Here is a 17,779-nt window from a genome sequence, read left to right on the forward strand (position 1 = left end):
GTAAGAGATCATCGCTGAAGGGGGAGAAGAACAACCCAAAAGAGAGTCTGCCCTCTCCCTCCCGAAGAAAGTATTGTCTCACTCTTCGGGCAACGGTGCTTCCAATCATCATCCGTGTTGAGTTCTGTGGCTAGGTTAGGAAACCCAAGCCGGACGTATACTATAGAAATGATCCTATGGAGTATCGTCGATGGTTTTTCGTGGAGCGAGCTGTGTGCTTTTATAGTTTCAGTGAAGAGTTTATAGCAGTCACAATTCAGTGGCCGTTTATTCGTTGATATGGAGTGTGAATCGGCTTAATTCTCATTTGTTATTGTTAAAACGCACGTGGAAACCATCAAAGTTCCTATTCGACAACAGCAAACCAAGGTTGTAACGTTCGCTAAGACAGTCAATGAAATGAAAGACACAGACCCTAGACAAACGCAGTCAGAAACCCCTGAAACCTTACTCAAACTTTACCCAACTCTAAATTAACCTCGCCAATGGAAGGGCAAATCTTATCCTCATAAAAAAGTAAATATTTATTTGTCATATACATCATCCACAAACATTAACCAATTACCAGTAACAGATTACCAAAAGTCGTATCCGCTACTGTCAGCGCAACCAACCATCTCGACGGGTTGCTTCTACAAGTGCAAATCCCTGCACTCCAAAAAGGGCGGCATATTTCGCTAGTGGTACAAGCGTTGTTTGGGTTACATGAAAGAGTGTCTGTCTACTTGCAGACCTTGCCGTCAGCAACCTCGCGGCCGGCAATAGGCTTGTCCCAAGCCCAGGCATCCTCAATGAAAGCCTTGTCCTCGGGCTTGCTGGCGTCCAACTTGGTGAAGGTGTAGGACTCCCAGTCGGGGGCGACATCGAAGGCAGGGACGTGGTCTTGGCCCTTGATGACGAAGGCACCAGTGATGGTGTTGTCACCGTTCTCACCGATAACGACACAGCAACCGAAGATGAACTTGAGGGAAGCTTGGAGACGTTGGAAGAAACCACCGATGAGGTTGTTGGTCATGAAGACGGGTTGCTTCAAGTCGTCAGGGAAGGCATAGTCGATCTTCCAGACGGAGTAGTTCTCGGGGTCAAAGTGGTCAAAGAAGTAAGGAAGAGCCTCACCACGAGTGTCCTTGTTGGAGTAGACACGCTTGAACTCCTCAATGTTGAAGTTGCCGTTGGGCAAACCGGCCAAGGGGTGCTTGGGCTTGGGGGCGGCTTGCTCAGCAGCAGCAGGCTTGGGCTTCTCAGCGGCAGCCTTCTTTTGGGCCTTAGGCTTCTCAGCCTTGGGCTTCTCGACCTTGGGGACGGGAATAGAGGTGTCAACAATGGTCAACTCACCGTGGAGGGAGTCAAGACCAGTTTGGTAGTACATGGTGGTGAAGTAACGTTGGACGTTACCGTACTTGGCAAGCTCGGCCTTGGTGAAAACGGTGCGGAAAAGAGCGTTCAAAAAGGAAGCAACAAAGATGTCACCAATGGTAAGACGGTCGCCAGCGAGGTAAGTCTTGTCGGCAAGCTCCTTGTTGAGGAAGTCGAAGAGAGCAAAGGTTTGTTGCTTGCTCTCCTTCTCGGCAGCAGCGTTGTAAGGAAGGATACCGTGGCGGCCGAGCATCCATTGAGCGAAAGCACGGATGAGCTCGCTGTTGGCGAAAGAGGCCCATTGCAAGGCCTTGGCACGGGCCTTCTCGGTGGTACCCAAAATGGGAGCATTGGGGGCTTGGGAAGCGACTGTAAACGCGTTAGTAACAAGTTCATGCGAGAACTGAAGGGCAATAAGGGGCACAGAAGCGTTTGAGGATTCAGATTTACCATTCTCAACACTGTTTTTCAGACAGGGATAACTGTAGAAATAAATTCTCATCATTTTACCCTCGAACGCCTGCATGCACACCTCTCCTAATTCACTTACGGTAAATAGCAATGGCAATGGTCTCAGTCAAAGCAAAACCGTCGGCACCGAGGAAGGCGGGGGACTTTTGTTGAGGGAACTTGGCAGCGATATCCTCAGGGAATTGATGGGGGAAGACGTTAACAACGTCAACCTTGACACCACTCTTCTGAGCGGCGAGGACGACAGCGTCGACGCGGAAGGATCCTTGAATACCGTAGATAGTACCGAAAGACATGGTTGAAAGGATGCTGTGGATGGGACTCGGACTGCTGTGGAGGAGGAAGGCTTCCTTTTATATGCTTCGGAGAATAACCGAGATGAGCCGAATAACGCGGTCACACTTTCTAAGCGAATATAAGCGAGGTAACGATGGAGAGACTTGGCATGGGAGAAGTTTCAGGTGAGTCAGCCGCAGCAGGGCATGGGCCTGGAGGCGGTGAGCTGAGAGCTGGTCGCAAGTTGCTTACTAAGTGCGGTCAAAGCGGATTACTAGTCGAGCGAGATGTTTTGTTTCGTTGTAATTGTTTATTTTAATGAGTGTTAGTTGTTGTTTGCTAGTTGATAAATCGTTCATAAAACCGTTGATTTTTATTTAATTATTTTTTGAGCGAGAGTAAAAAGTGCATATTATTTATTTTTCTTTTTCTTTTACCATTATTTTTATTCATTAATTTTACTATATATTATTATATATTATTGTTATTATTATCTAATATTAATATTAATATTTTATATTTTATATTTTATTTCTTTTCTTCTTTTTATTTTTTATTTTTTATTTTCTATTTTCGCATACTATTTCGCCAACTTTCAGACGAAATAATTTGTCTCCAGGACTATTAGACATTTCACATTTTGTAGCTTCTAACATTCAATCTCATTCTCATTCTCTATTAACTTTTCATCTGTTTACTTCGAACGTTTCAGACCTCTTCAATTGTTTACAGTTTCAAGACAAACCTCTACTCTCCCCCACACCGCCCTCGCTCACTTATACCATTTCTCCTCCCAACAGCTTCCCCAGTAATACCCCCACCTTACCCCACTCCTCCACCGCGATTACTAAAGCCTTTCGGCTGTGGAAAGAAGCCCCGATGCGGGTGGAGGAGGTTTAATGAGAACTGCAAGATCATCGTTGCTCACGATTCGCACAGCCTTGTGGCAACAACAGCTTGGAACCATGGAGCATGCGATTTCGCACCTGCTTTCTGTTAGTACGTTGCCGCATCACTTACCTTTATAGCATTTAAAAAAGGATACGGATCTTGGAGATGCAAATTCGCTGCGGACGGGTGTGTTTTCAATGTAGCGGAGGAGTCGCACGGTTGCGGGTAATCTGTGTGTGTGTGTGTGTGTGTGTGTGTGTGTGTGTGTGTGTGTGTGTCTGTGTTTGTTGGTGTTTGTGAATATGATTAAATAGTGGTAATATATGGCTGGCTGGATTGCTCGAATTGGATACAAAATATCGAATGGACACGCGTTTCGGTAGGTCGTAACGGTTGCACAATATGTGTATTGAGAAGGAAGAAGGAGGACAGAAATCATAGCAGATCATATAGCACATGAAATCATAGCAGGTCATATAACACATTCAAAGAAACACCCTTTTTCCGTAGGTGTAAGTATTCTCGCCTAGAAAATCGGCAATCCAAACACGAAGAACGAAAGGCTTGGTTGTTGCGTGAAACCAATTTCCTCGTCAGTGCCGTTTTGGAAACAGCACGGGACGTGTTAGTGTGAGAGTTTATGTGCGCAATCGCAGGCTTTCTAATCGTACCGACGCTCACGTTCGGGACCTGCGCCTTCAGACCAACTAGAGGCACCGCCGTGACGAGCCACCGAACGGTCACCATATGAATCGCCTCCACGCATGGGAGAACGGTCATTGCGACGACGATCATAGTACGGACGCCGTCCACCACGAGGAGAACGATCACGATCTCCACGGTCTCGTCTGTCAGGACCATCACCGCGGTCTCCAGGACGGTAGGAGTTACGGTAGCGGTTGTAAGGACCGCCAGGGCCTCCACCGGGGGGTCCACGCATAGGACGACGGTAGCCCGAAGGACCACCCCGAGGACGGAAACCACCGCGGCGTTTTGAAGGTCCAAGATACTTACCTGGGGTAGGGGACCGAGGACGAGACCGGCGGGCACGCTCGACGCACAGGACGCGTCCGTAAAATTCTTGTCCGTTGAGAGCAGCAGTCGCAGCGTCTGCTTCCTCAACAGTTTCTAAGGAAACAAAACCAAAACCACGCGACTCCTTCGTGTAGGGCTCACGCATGATGCTGCAACGCGTAACTGTGCCGTGCTTGGCAAACATGTCTTCCAATTCGCGTTCTTCGATACGACTAGCAATGCCCGTGACAAACAGGTTCATACCCGGGTTATCGCTTTCCGCTTCTGTATCCCGTCTGCGATCGTCATCCCGTGTGCGTTCGAAACGCTCTCGCTCATCATTACGGGTTTCATCGGCAGTGGACTCTTCTCTGGGTGCAGCAGACGCCGAGTCAGGAGCAGCCTCAGACGACTGATTTTGCGTAGCGCCATTTTCTTCGGTATTTTGATTCGCTTGAGCCACCTCCGGTTGCTCTTTTTGTTCAGTTTCGTTGGTTGGTATTTGCTCAGCAACGTCAACCGCCATTCCTTCCGAGGAAGCAGCCGCTGCCGCTGCTTCAGCACTCGCAGAAACCGCAGTTGCACTCATTTCAGAAGGTACATCTGTGGGTAAACTTGGAGCAGCGACGGGTTCGACGACTGTACCGGCTTCGTTCAAACTTTCAGCCATTTTGTAGCTAATTTAGATAAACAGTACAAGTGTACCGTCCTTTTTTTGGAATAATTCACGCGCAATTGCAATGTTTTAAGGCGCGTCGGGTGCTGTGCCTAATAAGCGGTACGCGGTGTGCAGTTGAATGGTAATGGGAGAGGGCAGGTTCAAATTCTATCCCTCCACCACTTTAGATCTCTTGTTACCTGCTTCCCCAGACAAAGAGTTTGGGGTCACGGCGCATGAATCCTTAGGCAAAATCAATTACTAACGATGACGACACACGCCGATTTCCTAACCTTGATAAGCAACAAGGGTGCCCTGCCGTGATTGGTTGAAGCGGATCTAACGATACAATCTTATTCACCGTATCTCGACTTAGCGAGAGCTACCGTAACATACCGAGACTGGATGGTGGCCTACCACGAAGGAACACGAGGTAGCAAGCAAGTCGTGGCCTCTTCAGATCACTCTCACTGGGTGTCGCTCTCAATCAACCTGCTACTGCGTATACGTCCCGGACAGACGCGGTTCGAGAGCTTTCCCTCTCTATATATCCATAAGATTCCTTTGCATTCTTGTAACGCAGTTCTCACCTACTTAACACCATCTTATGGGAATCGCTAGTACGGCTGTGTGAACAATAAGATACTCAAACAGTTCAAGGATACATTATTTATTTGGAAATAGTCCACTAGATTGTACATTACCTGCATTTGATTCCTGCTCTTAATCCCCACAGTTTTTCCTTTTCTCTTCTCATTTTTTTTAAAACAAAACACGGTTTACATCTCTCCTTACGATCGTATTCCTTGTATTGTCTGTTTTTTTGAAAAAAATCTTTATCGATTTTACTTTCTCTGGTGCACACCTGTTATGCTTTTGTTATATTTTCTTTAACGTCTCTCATAAAACGATTCATTTTTTTTTGCTCGGATTCGAGATCACTCCCTTTTTGTTACTATTCCTATATATATTCTGCTGAAACCCGTATTTCAGCATCCCTCATCTCTTCTTTTTTAAAACACAAAAGCCGATACTTGGATCAATTGTTCTTTATCTTTGACTTGTTGCTCCTATTTCTATAAAACGAGTCTCTTTCATTTTGTCGCTTCCTTTTACTATGTCGCAGGAGAACAACGCTCGGGAAAAATCAGAACCCAACAACGTTGCCTTTCAAACAAACGCGAACAATACTCTTTCTGCCGAAAATGCTCAGCATCAACGATTTCCCAGCGTCATTTCTAACGAAGCGACGGCGGCTATTTCGGACGGCAATTCATCAGACACACAGTCTGCTGCCTCTGCGACTGACGAAAAAATCAATAATGCAAATACAGACCTTCGCCGTCTTACTACAATGGGTCGCTTCTATAAACGCTTCTCCCAGTATCCTACCGTCTGTCGATGGTTCGTTTACTGGTTGCCGTTAGCACTCATCTTCATGATTCCCATGGCTATTGGTGGCTCTTCTGCCGGACGCAATGCCCGTCTGGGTCATGTTCGGATTCTTTGGATATTCATGTGGGTCGAGGTCGCCTGGACTGGATATTGGATTTCATTACTCTGTGCCACTTTGCTCCCCAAATTTGTCGTTTTTTTCTTTGGCATTATATCCGTGTCCGCCGTTAAGTACACTACTGTTTTGAGCGCTGTGCGCATTCCCCTGTCATTTGTTTTCTCTTCCATCATCAACCTATGTACATTTCCATCCATTATGATTCATAAAACCGATCCTGCATCGTTTGCCAATACAACGACAGCAACTACTACAACTATAACAGCAAAACCCACCGCAACCTCCTCTTCCTCTGTAATTACATCCCTCGTCAACACCAATGTTGACAGTCATTCTCAAACTTGGATACGAGTCATTCAAAAATTCTTGGCGCGACGCTCATTGCTGCTGTGGTGCTCTTGCTCGAAAAGATTATTCTTCATCTAATTGCCTTCAACTACCATCGCATCCAGTACCAGTACCGCATTGCAGACAACAAGTCGCAAATCTCTGCGCTAATGCACATGCTTGAAGCTTCGAAAAAGGCACCGCACACTTCGTCGGTGAATGTTATGCAGCAAGATTACATTCTCGGTCTCAATCTAAACACCGGTAAGCGTGTCGTGAAGAAGAAGTCGCCCAAGTACAGAGCTCGTTATCTTCGCTGGAAGGCCAGAAAGATGGTGAGACGAACGGGTGATGTTGTTGCTTCCGCGTTTATGGAAATGGTTGGCACAGATCCGAAACCGAAGAATACACAGGAACAGATTGTCTTGGATTCCTTGTCTTCGCCGCGTCATCGTACGGCACTTATTCGACGGATCTGGTACTCCTTTACACCAAGTGAATATGACAGCGTGCACAAGGATACTCTGCTCAAATATCTAAGTCCCCTCGAAGCATTAAATGTGTTGGAATGGATGGACAAAAACTATGACAGTCAAGTTAGTTTCGAGGAATTCAGCGAATTTGTGCATGTGTTGGCAAGTGAGCGTTTCGCCATTCAGTCCTCGTTGCGCGATGTCGATGTTGCGTTGGCCAAACTTGACAAAGTTGGTCTTGCTATTGTTAGTGTGTTGGCATTTATGATTTACGTGTCATTTTTAGACACTTCTTTCGAGACTGTCATTACTGCAGTTGGTGCGTTTCTGTTAAGCATCTCGTTCGTGTTTAGCACCACTGCACAAGAGCTGCTTTCGTCGATTGTCTTTCTGTTTGGTAAACATCCGTTTGACATTTCGGATGTAGTGGTCATCAACAGCAACCGTTACGAAGTCATTAAGCTTTCGTTGCTGTACACCGTGTTTCGCACTACAAACGGAACTACTGTACAAGCTCCAAACTCTCTTTTGAACACGCTTTTCATCGAGAACATGCGCAGAAGCAAAGCTCAAAGTGAGTCCATATCTCTACAAATTCCCTTCATCACCGAATTTAAAACTCTCGAGAGGCTCAAGGAATTGTTGCTCAAGTTTGTCGGAGAAAACCTTTCGGATTATAAGCCGATGATAGACATTACGGTGGACGACTTTTCGACACTCACTTCAATGACGGTGAAAGTCATTTTTTACTACAAGTCGAATTGTCAAAACGTCGGTCTTCAGATATCGCGACGCAACAAGTTTATGTGTGCCTTGGCCATTGCCTCACGCCAACTGAAGCTGCCTGCAACTCTTATTCCTACTCCAGGTGCCGACGTGAAGCATCCTTTGAACGTGAACTTCCTCAATTCACCTCAACCAAATGTGGTTGTTACGGGACCAGACTCCTCTTCGTCCTCTTCCTCACAGTTATCGGGTACGCTTCACGAGTCACCAACTCCGGCAGCGGAAAGGGATACATCCCTACCTGCCAACGCAAATCCTGCTGGTTGGGCAATACCTGCCTTCACCACAGTTGCCAACCAAAACTTGGCACTTAACGCATACAACAACATCACGAGTGCCGTTCTGTCGAGTGAAAATAACAGCAACGACACAGATGCAGGAAATGACGATACTATACAAGACACAAGTACAACGACTGTTACCACTGAAGTTGTACAGGATGATGACCCTTCACAACAGATACCTTCTAACAGCTAGCATGCTGTGTACTGTTTTTAAGCCTGTTTTCACCTTCTACTCACTCCTGATAAACTGTTTATAACTATCATTTTTGTCCCAAAAGGCCGATCCACTTTCCTTCCCGGCAGCTTCACTTTCTCAATTTCCCTTCTTATCCACCTACACAGCACCTACACAGCCTAACTAACGCTAAGCTTTCCTCTGTGCCAACTCGCGTGCCCCGCATGATACTTCGTCGCACCGTTGCGAGAATTTGTGCAGTGCATTGCACTTCACAGAGGTAACACAAAAGACAGTCACATTTTAGAAAATATCAAAATACGAACTTAGCCATTTCTCTACCACCACCACCTGTCAGAATGGGAATTGCCAGAGACTCTAGACACAAGCGTTCTGCTACTGGTGCCAAGCGTGCTCAGTACCGCAAGAAGAGAAAATTCGAGTTGGGCCGTCAAGCCGCTAACACTCGTATTGGACCTAAGCGCATCCATGAGGTTCGTGTTCGTGGCGGTAACAAGAAGTTCCGTGCCCTCCGTCTGGACTCTGGTAACTTCTCTTGGGGCTCCGAGGGTGTCTCTAAGAAGACTCGTGTCATCCAAGTCAGCTACCACCCTTCCAACAACGAATTGGTCCGTACCAACACTTTGACCAAGTCCGCTGTTGTCCAAATTGATGCTGCTCCCTTCCGTGTGTGGTACGAGACTCACTACGGCATCGTCATGGGCTCCAAGGGTAAGAAGCCTACTGCCACCCCTACCCCCAAGTCCAAGCATGTTCAACGCAAGATTGCTGAGCGTGCTGGTGCCTCCAAGATTGACTCTGCTTTGGAGTCCCAATTTGCCGCTGGCCGCCTCTACGCTGTCATCTCTTCCCGTCCTGGCCAATCTGGTCGCTGTGATGGCTACATTCTTGAGGGTGAAGAGTTGGCTTTCTACCTTCGTCGTATGTCTGCCAAGAAGTAAATGTCTCTTTAGCCTGAATACAAAAAACCGCCTCTAAGGAGAACGTGTTGGTGCATATATGTGAGAGTGTGTCTTCGTAGCGTCGTGTGTGTTGCTTGCGATGGGGTTTTTGTATCGTATTTGTCGGTTTTGTTGGTATTGTTGCTGTTTCTGCTGGCCTGGTGGGTTGTGTCGCGTATGGGCGCGTTTCGTGTTTCATTTAACTTTAAATCGCCGATCTGCTCCGCGTGACGTCATGAAGCAGGACTATATAAACGGACGCGTCCCCAGTTTTTGTACGTACCGTCTCCCGTACGCCAATTGTTGCATTTGAACTGCTGTAAGTGTTTTAGACGGTAGTTTCTACTTCTACCGAATTTTTCGATTGGTGTACTCTCGGGTTTTTGAATTGTACTACTCAGAGTTAGATTTCATTTCTCGTTTGCTTAATTTTGGGTTTTTTTACTCGAGTAGAAAAAGATTCGCTCTTAAGTCTTATTTAGGGAATAGGATCGGCAAAATTGAAAGTGACACACTTGTCGGAACCGAAATTTACCGCAAAAACGCTCTGAAACGTATCTGGTAATCAACTGTTGACAGGGTTAATTTTTTTTACTGAATTGGTGATCAACAATCTGTTTTCTTGTACACAGAGTGTTATTGAAGAAGAATCACAAATACATACACACACACACTGCTCCCGTTATACACAAAATGGAAAGTGATTTAATTGCCCAGTTTTGTGCCATCACAAATTCTTCAGCAGAAAAGGCTCAGGAGTTTCTGATGGTTGCAGACGGCGATTTGTCGACGGCCGTTACACTGTTTTTTGAAAGCGGTGGAGTCACCGGCACAGAAGCTAGCGATGTATCGGCTGGTGCTTCCAGTTCTGCAGCTTCGACGAACGCTGACGCAGATTATGTTCGCGCGCCAATTGCGCCTACTAGAGAGGTGCTGGTTGATCCAGTGAGTGACTTCTCCAGTAACATTTTAAATGAAGCCATGCTTGGAGCTAGAGGAATTGCTTCGCCGCGCATGAACCGCAGACAGCGGCGACGCGTAGGTATATTCGATCAATCTCCATTCGCACGGCCTCCTTCGGACACGGGCACTGATGAAACGGATGACGATTCGCCTACGACTTCCAGGGCCTCGCGCCTTGCAAAGCTTTTCCGTCCTCCGTACGACATTATAACGGCGCTGCCTTTGGAATCCGCCAGAGCTCTTGCAGCTGACAAGCAAAAATGGTTACTAGTAAACCTCCAGACTTCCTCCTCCTTTGAATGCCAGGTCCTTAATCGCGACCTGTGGAAGAACGATTCTGTAAAGGCAGTTATCCGGGCTCACTTCATTTTCCTGCAGTATTTGGACGATGAGGAGCCTGGATTGGAGTTTAAGCGTTATTATCCCGTTGAGTCGACCCCTCATATTGCGATTTTGGATCCCAGAACGGGCGAACGGCTAAAAGCCTGGAACAAAGGCTTCACGCCCGCGGAACTCGTTGTTGCTTTGAATGACTTTCTTGAGCAATGTTCGTTCGATGAAAGCAACGGTCACAAGAATCCCTTGGGCCCTAAAGCAAAGAAGCCTGTTGAAGCCATGTCTGAGGAAGAACAATTGCACAAGGCAATCGCTGCTTCTTTGGGTGCCTCAGCCGGGTCTGAAGACGCTGTCATGAAGGACAACAACGAGGATGAGATAGAGGGAGATGAAGAGGAGGAGGAAGATGTTGTCGAACAAGTCCCGAATACAGTGAACAGCATCAACGTTTCGGACTTGCCCACGGATGAGCCTGCTGCTGGACCGGCCACGACTCGTATCCAAGTTCGCATGGCCAATGGCTCGCGCTTCATTCGCCGTTTCTTAAAAGCAGATCCTGTGCGCTACGTTTATGCGTTTGCTAAGCAGATGGCACCTGGTTCCGAGGGAAAGCCGTTTACTTTAACCTTTCAGCGCAAAAACCTCTGGGATTTGCGCGACAAAAACATTGAGGAAGCCGGTATCGGTAATGCTGCCCTTCAGCTGGAGTTTGAGTAGGCCAAGAGAGCCAGGAACCCGTTCTTGTTTTTCGCTTTAACAAATCTCTTGAAAAATACAGAGACGTTTCAACTTATGGTTGCAATCTGCATTCTTGTGTCTCTTTTGCACGGTTTTACGGCTTCTGGCCTTGTTTTTTTTTCCACATTTCGTTCAGCCTGTTTGCACTTCCATCCGCGCATGTACTCCACCTTCGCAACCCTTTTTCATTCTGTGCACTTGTCTGGCATAAACGGCTATTACACGCCGTAAGCAGCTGTAGACGAAGGCGTTATGGTCGTTAGCGAAAAAAAGAGTCAGTATTCTGACTTGGTGCTCATAGGTCAAGGCAGTTTTGGTTGTGTGTATCGGGCGTTTAGTACAGCAACGCTGCAATGGGTCGCACTAAAAGTTGTTGATTTGGACTCCACGTCCGATCAAGTGGATGACATTGTTCAGGAAATTCGATTTCTTATTGAGCTGCGTTCGCCGTACATTACACGCTACTATGAGTCATTCCTGGAGCAAGCAAAGCTCTGGATCACTATGGAGTATTGCGATGGAGGCAGTTGTGCAGACCTGTTGAAAATGGCAGGTGCTGTTCCGGAAGAAGCCATTGCGGATGTGATGAAGTCGGTGCTCCGCGCTTTGGCTTACCTGCACAAGCAGAGAAAGCTGCACCGTGACATCAAGGCAGCCAACATCCTGACGACTAGTGCTGGCGAAGTGAAACTTGCCGACTTTGGCGTATCAGGCCAACTAGCCGGTTTTCGGGGCGATGACAAGAACAATGATTTTGTCGGCACACCGTTTTGGATGGCACCGGAGGTGATCAAGCAAGTTGGTTACAACGAGAAGGCGGACATTTGGTCTTTAGGCATTACGGCCATTGAGTTAGCACTTGGTGAGCCTCCATATGCAGAGATTCATCCGATGAAGGTTCTGCTGCTCATTCCGAAACATAGTCCGCCCACGCTTCCCGAAGACCGTTTTTCCTCCGCATTCCGCGACTTTGTTTCCCGGTGTCTCCGTCGCAATCCCAATGATCGGGCCTCTGCAGAGGCACTGTTGAAACACAAGTTCCTGAAAAAGAGTAAAGACAACTCAGCGGTACGTGCACTAGTGTTCAGATATAAGTACTGGCAGCAACAGCAAAAACCGCAGGCCGCGGAAGATGCCAAACAGCAATCTGCGACTCCTGCAAAGGCTGCAGTGGAACAACCAAGCAGGGACGCTAGTCTCTGGGACTTTGGATCTACCAGAAGGACAAGACGTTGAGCGAGAGAAGGCGTACGAGCAGTGATTGATTGTCACGAGCCCGTAGCTGTTTCTTTCTCCTCTTCCTCTTCTTCTCCTTCTTCCTCTCTAACGCTTCCACTTTGTCCCGTTAAAACCAGACATTATTCTACTAGGCTAGTCTATTAGAGAATGCTTTCCTTGAGGCTGCTCTACTAGCCCGCCCTACTAAACTGTCTTCCCAAAATCTTTTTAGACTGTGTATTGTCGCGCTATTACTCTTGATGAGGAAATTATGAATGAACGTGTACGCAAAAGGCAAGTCGTCCGTGCAAGTCTAGTGCAACTAGTGCGAGACGACCAAAATGATTACGGGGAGAGAAAAGAGACGGGTGAGACCCGTCGAGTCGAAGAAAAGACGAGGCAGGTGAGAGACGGTATAGTGTCTCGACTTTTAATGAAAGGCTGATGAACACTCACTGCCTTTGAGACGGTCCGGGGGTGCTACTTCGCCGTTGGAGAGAAAAGAAAAGGCATGTGAACGTCGAACAACGGAAGCAAGGCGTCTGTCTGTTCGTCCAAGGCAACTAACTCCTCTCCATTAAGCAAAGTCACTGGCCTTTCCGCCAACAAGCAGACCGACAATGAGACCAAACAGACCGAGGACACTGCCGAAAATCTCGACGACCAGCACCTTGACGAACAACGAAGCGTCCTGTGCGTCAGCCAATGCTGCACTGCTGCCGGTGATACCGACACTGACACCGCAAATCAAATTGCACAAGCCAACAGTGATGCCGCCCCAGAACAAGGCAAATCCCGTGTAGTAGTTCTGCTTGGTGTACAGTTGACCAGCTTCACTCAAGTCAGCAAGTTTGGCAGAGAACACGATGGCGATAATGAGCGAGTAGATGGCAACGACCTCACAGAAAATGATGCTGATGAGGTTTTTCGTTTTGATTCTCGGTGCTTTAACAGCACCACCCAAAATAGAACTGCCACAAATAAAAATACCCCAAGCTGCGCCAATGACGCCGAATGCGATGCAGCTGGAAATGCCAAGCAGACCCCAGGTGTAGGGACTCGTCTCCAAGAGGAATCTGCCGAAATCAAAAAGTTCACCGGTGTTGTGGAAGAGCAGGTAGCTGCCAACAACAGCAGCCGCTGTCAGGGCAGTGTAAAACGTCGTCTTAAGAAGGGACATGGCTGTGGTAGAGCAAGTGCTGGTGGGCGTGTAGGCGAGGAGCGGCCTGCGAGACCAGTGGTGGGGGTGTTCAAGTGGGGTAGTGGGCTGAAAGTGGGGGTTTAAATGAGACGGCGTCAGAGAGAGTCCACCGGAGAAACGAGTTTGTTGTCTAAAGCAAACGAAACGGCAGCGATTGACGGGCGAATTGACGGGCGATTCGAGAGAATTTTCTATTGCTGGTTGGGCTGCGAAGGATGCCGTCTGGGGGTGGTGATGCTGCAGGGAGGGCGGCGTTCGAATCCCGGTGTGTGTAGTTATTTTTGGTGTTGTGAAATAGGGTTTTAAGCGAGTTTTTTACGTATTCGCTACGATAAGATAAATGGTTTTGAATCAGAAACAGAGAAACAAATGAAAACATTGATGGAGTTGGTGAGTGCTGTGCAATGATTTGGAAGACGTGGTTGAAGTGGATCAAACTGATGGTCAGGTGAAATTAATTAACGGGAAAAGGAGGATTGAAAAAAAGAAAAAAAAAATAAAATAAAGAAAATAAATAATAATAATAATAATTAATTAACAATAAATGATAAAATAAAATAAAAAAACTTAATGAATTAATTAATAAAAGTACGAAAACCAATTTAAAAGTCGGTTTCTCAGTAACTCTTGAATAACAGGTCATACAATTCGATATTTGTGTCCTTCCATTGCCGCTCATCAAAATCTCAGAGCTGACAAAGGCTTTCTGACACTTGCGACATTGCTATTTCGTAAATTAAGCTGCCACTAGCAATCTTATTCCAAAGTACGTTTACTAGTGTTGAGTCTTAGGGTTTGGATTCCATGCTTTAGACAACCTTTCTTTCAATGAACGAGGCATGAAATCCATCCATACTTTACGAACACTACAAAATTACTCAGAAATATACACACGTACACGTACACACACACCATTCTACTAACAATAGAGTTGGTTACGAATGACCGTTTGTCTTTATTGCTCGGAAAAGTTTATCTAAGCGAAATACCTTGTTCGGCTGAACCGCGTAAAAAAAAAACATTAAAATAAATGAAACACTGTTAACCTCTACAAAGGACGCGTATAGGACCGAAACGAACACTTTACAAGGTTGTATCCGTTCCATTCTTCCATAATTATCTAAGGCTTTCTACAATAACGGGGAAACGAACCCAATTTTCCTCACTAACAAAGATCGCACTATTTTAACCACAATCGTCCATTCGAACAAATTTCCATACTGTCTCTGTTAGCCACATCAAACCCACCTATGAATGTTTGTTTGCGACACCCACTGTTCGCATTCGTAAACCTTAGATAACTCTAAAATTCAACCGAAAAGTGTATGGCGTTTGAAATTTAAACCCTTTTCGTCGTAAAAAACGAACATTTCTTACATACGGAAAATGAATCAGCTGTCAAACTTGGTAATCCCATATCCAACATTGCCTTTGAAAACCGTCTTCAGCCTCAGCAAGACATACTCCGTTCTGGATTTCTCACACGCCTATTATCTTATCTTATCTGCATTTTAAGTCGAGATTTTAGCGACGCGCTTGCCAAAACCCCAAGAAGGGTCCCAGGTGGTTTTGTCGTCTTCCAACTACATTCTTTCGTGTTTTGGTTTGACGAGCGCAGATACGCGGAAAAACTACAAATTTTTGGCATGGAGAACGTCTCAAAGCGCAAGTCTCGGGGCTCTCTTGAGGTTACACATCACGGAAAACCAAAAGCTGTAAAACGTGAACCCAGTCCTCCTCAGGAAGGTGAAAACGGTACAGCCGAACCAGCGAAAATGGAACAGGACGATGAATTAGAAAGTCTGATGGCAAACCAAACAGCTGTGAATAGTTGGAAGAAGAGCGTAGTGCCGAAGACGGAGGAAAAACTTGTATTGACGAAGAGTCGACGAAAAAGGAAGACGAAAAAGACGGCGAGGCTGCTCATAGTGATGAAGAAAAGAACGCTGCAGTCGTGAAGAACAGCAGACCTCTTCCTGCTGGATCAGTGCATCGGGTAACTCCAAACATGGCCCCTATTGCTGCTCGTACTTTGGGTAGCCATGATACTACGACCCAACGTCTCATTGTTGTCCTTGACCAAGCTTGTCTTGAGATTTACAGAGTCGGAAAGTCAAAAGAAGCAAAGTACGAGCTGCTGAACTGTGACGATCATCAAGGTCTGCTTAAAAAGTTGAACAGAAGCATCGCCCAAGCTAGACCGGATATCACACATCAGTGTCTGCTCACGCTTCTTGACTCGCCGTTAAACAAGGCTGGTCGTTTACAAGTGTTCATCCATACGGCTAAGAAGGTTCTCATTGAAGTCAATCCATCCGTCCGTATCCCGCGTACGTTCAAACGTTTCTCTGGTTTGATGGTTCAGTTGCTGCACAAGCTCTCCATCCGCAGTGTTAACGGTAACGAGAAGCTCCTCAAGGTCATCAAGAATCCCGTCACTGATTACCTTCCTCCTGACTGCCGGAAAATCACACTTTCGTTTGACGCACCGACAATCTCTCCGCGCAAGTACCTCGACACCCTCAATACCAACCAGTCCATCTGCATCGCCGTCGGTGCCATGGCCCACGGTCCCGATGACTTTTCTGATGGTTGGGTGGATGAAAAGGTTAGTATCAGCGATTACCCTCTGAGTGCAAGTATCGCTTGTTCAAAATTCGTGCACTCAATGGAAGATTTTTTGGGAATTGTTTAATAAAACGGTTATTTTCTTGACACAAAGGGTGGTAAGTACGGAGGGGATTAAAGAGGGGTATCGAATTCACGGGAGTTCATGATGGTAAAACATCTGTATTTAATATTCTTTCCTTTTTTTTTGGAAACAACCGTTTCATAAAACTTCAAGCCTTTAACGTAGTTGGGACCTTTCCATTCACTAAACATCCAAAATTTATCCAAGAACCGAAAACCAGTGAGTAAGAGCACAGAAAGAAAGCAAAGGGAGACATCCACAAGCAGCATGTAGATATTTATAAAGAGAGAAAGCGTGTCAGAAAGAAAGAGAGAGAAAAAGAGAGAGGGTCGTAGGAAGGCTCATTCTGCAGCTTACTGCTTCATCTACTTCTTACGCTCGTTTCTCCACTTATAAACTTGCTTTCCAGAAGAAGTAGTCACTTTCCGACGACCACCCTTGCCTTGAAGAAGACGATGCACTTGCGTCTTTTCCTCAGCAAGCTTCAGCTTTTCATCACGCTGTTTACGTAACAGCAGTTCCTTAGCTGCTTTTTCCTTTTCTTTTTTGTACAGACGGCGTGAGAAAGCATCAATGGCCAGGTTGCCCTCCTCAAGCTGGTCAGCACGCAGCCGATTCTCCGTACGGTCTAACAGCTCTTCGTATGTGTTAAAGTGCTCTGCTGGATCGAATGTCCGAGCTTCGTCTTCCGTATCGACAAAAAGAGTGTGCTTACGACGTTCACCATCCATGCGCAACGCACCGACTGTATGCATCTGCGATTCCAGCTGCTCGATCTTTGATTGTTCAATTTCCCGGTGCATCCGAATCCAACCGGCATCTTGTGTCTTCAGAATTTTTATCGCGTCCATATTAATTGTCGAGTCTTCGCGTTCAGTGATAGGAACACCGTCCTTGGTTTTTTTATTAACCATTTCATAGTAGAACTCATCTGGGTTTCTTTCTAGAGCCTTTTCACGGAGTCTTTTCAGCTTCTTTTGCTTCGTTTTATAATCCTGAGCTCTCTGAAGATAATCCTTCTTCTTCTCAAGCAAACCGAACTTTTTACGTTCGTAGGGTTGAGAACGCTCCTTGTGATTGCGCCGTTGGACGGCATTTCTCATGGAAGACATGATGAATCCTGCGAATGGAGAGAAAACCCGTCTTGGTAGTTGGCAAGTTCATCCTGCTGTTTCTTAGACAAACTTTGGTGGTGAGGGTTTAGAGTTTGCACGCGAGAATGCAGATCTTTATGATCGACCGTCGATCATACCAAAACAATATGCACAGTCGGGCAGCAAAAAGGCCTGTTAGAATAAACAAAATTCTTCCGTACATATGAAAGCTTTTTCATTGCCTCTTTTACGAAGCTTACGTCACTATTCAGTGCGGTTTTTTGAGCTTAAATGAAACGCGAAACGCGTAACCTTAATTCAAAACATGAAACAGAAAAAAACAAAATTACG

General features: G+C 46.3%; 9 protein-coding genes across 9 annotated transcripts; 5 read left to right on the plus strand and 4 right to left on the minus strand.

The window, feature by feature from the left end:
* Positions 1-498: 498 nt before the first annotated feature.
* SJAG_02017 (translation elongation factor EF-1 gamma subunit) lies at positions 499-2,185 on the minus strand. The gene is made up of 2 exons (XM_002173202.2): positions 1,907-2,185; positions 499-1,725 (listed from the first exon to the last, which is right to left on the minus strand). The coding sequence occupies exons 1-2, from the start codon at positions 2,121-2,123 to the stop codon at positions 722-724; spliced, it is 1,221 nt and encodes a 406-aa protein (XP_002173238.1). The 5' UTR covers positions 2,124-2,185; the 3' UTR covers positions 499-721.
* A 1,125-nt stretch (positions 2,186-3,310) lies between these two features.
* Positions 3,311-4,948, minus strand: SJAG_02018 (RNA-binding protein). The gene has a single exon (XM_002173203.2). It carries the CDS (start codon positions 4,676-4,678, stop codon positions 3,656-3,658), a length of 1,023 nt encoding a protein of 340 aa, XP_002173239.2. The 5' UTR covers positions 4,679-4,948; the 3' UTR covers positions 3,311-3,655.
* An 835-nt stretch (positions 4,949-5,783) lies between these two features.
* On the plus strand, positions 5,784-8,242 carry SJAG_02019 (MS ion channel protein 2; the record flags this gene model as incomplete). Its single annotated transcript, XM_002173204.2, has 2 exons — positions 5,784-6,473; positions 6,509-8,242. 2 exons carry the CDS (start codon positions 5,784-5,786, stop codon positions 8,240-8,242), a joined length of 2,424 nt encoding a protein of 807 aa, XP_002173240.2.
* Positions 8,243-8,564: 322 nt separating this feature from the next.
* Positions 8,565-9,226, plus strand: SJAG_02020 (40S ribosomal protein S8). Its single transcript, XM_002173205.2, has one exon. It carries the CDS (start codon positions 8,584-8,586, stop codon positions 9,184-9,186), a length of 603 nt encoding a protein of 200 aa, XP_002173241.1. The 5' UTR covers positions 8,565-8,583; the 3' UTR covers positions 9,187-9,226.
* Positions 9,227-9,879: 653 nt separating this feature from the next.
* SJAG_02021 (UB Xdomain protein Ubx2) lies at positions 9,880-11,202 on the plus strand (the record flags this gene model as incomplete). The annotated part of the gene is made up of 1 exon (XM_002173206.1): positions 9,880-11,202. The coding sequence occupies one exon, from the start codon at positions 9,880-9,882 to the stop codon at positions 11,200-11,202; it is 1,323 nt and encodes a 440-aa protein (XP_002173242.1).
* Positions 11,203-11,475: 273 nt separating this feature from the next.
* On the plus strand, positions 11,476-12,459 carry SJAG_02022 (STE/STE20/YSK protein kinase Ppk11; the record flags this gene model as incomplete). The annotated part of the gene is made up of 1 exon (XM_002173207.1): positions 11,476-12,459. The coding sequence occupies one exon, from the start codon at positions 11,476-11,478 to the stop codon at positions 12,457-12,459; it is 984 nt and encodes a 327-aa protein (XP_002173243.1).
* A 111-nt stretch (positions 12,460-12,570) lies between these two features.
* Positions 12,571-13,693, minus strand: SJAG_02023 (V-type ATPase V0 subunit C). The gene has a single exon (XM_002173208.2). The coding sequence runs from the start codon at positions 13,619-13,621 to the stop codon at positions 13,019-13,021; it is 603 nt and encodes a 200-aa protein (XP_002173244.1). The 5' UTR covers positions 13,622-13,693; the 3' UTR covers positions 12,571-13,018.
* Positions 13,694-15,091: 1,398 nt separating this feature from the next.
* Positions 15,092-17,545, minus strand: SJAG_02025 (U3 snoRNP-associated protein Utp11). Its single transcript, XM_002173210.2, has one exon. The coding sequence runs from the start codon at positions 17,444-17,446 to the stop codon at positions 16,700-16,702; it is 747 nt and encodes a 248-aa protein (XP_002173246.1). The 5' UTR covers positions 17,447-17,545; the 3' UTR covers positions 15,092-16,699.
* SJAG_02024 (ribosome biogenesis protein Mra1) lies at positions 15,199-16,337 on the plus strand (the record flags this gene model as incomplete). Its single annotated transcript, XM_002173209.2, has 2 exons — positions 15,199-15,397; positions 15,481-16,337. Exons 1-2 carry the CDS (start codon positions 15,289-15,291, stop codon positions 16,335-16,337), a joined length of 966 nt encoding a protein of 321 aa, XP_002173245.1. The 5' UTR covers positions 15,199-15,288.
* Positions 17,546-17,779: the final 234 nt, after the last annotated feature.

This window comes from Schizosaccharomyces japonicus (genome assembly GCF_000149845.2).
Source record: "Schizosaccharomyces japonicus yFS275 unplaced genomic scaffold supercont5.3, whole genome shotgun sequence".
Lineage (NCBI taxonomy): Eukaryota > Fungi > Ascomycota > Schizosaccharomycetes > Schizosaccharomycetales > Schizosaccharomycetaceae > Schizosaccharomyces > Schizosaccharomyces japonicus.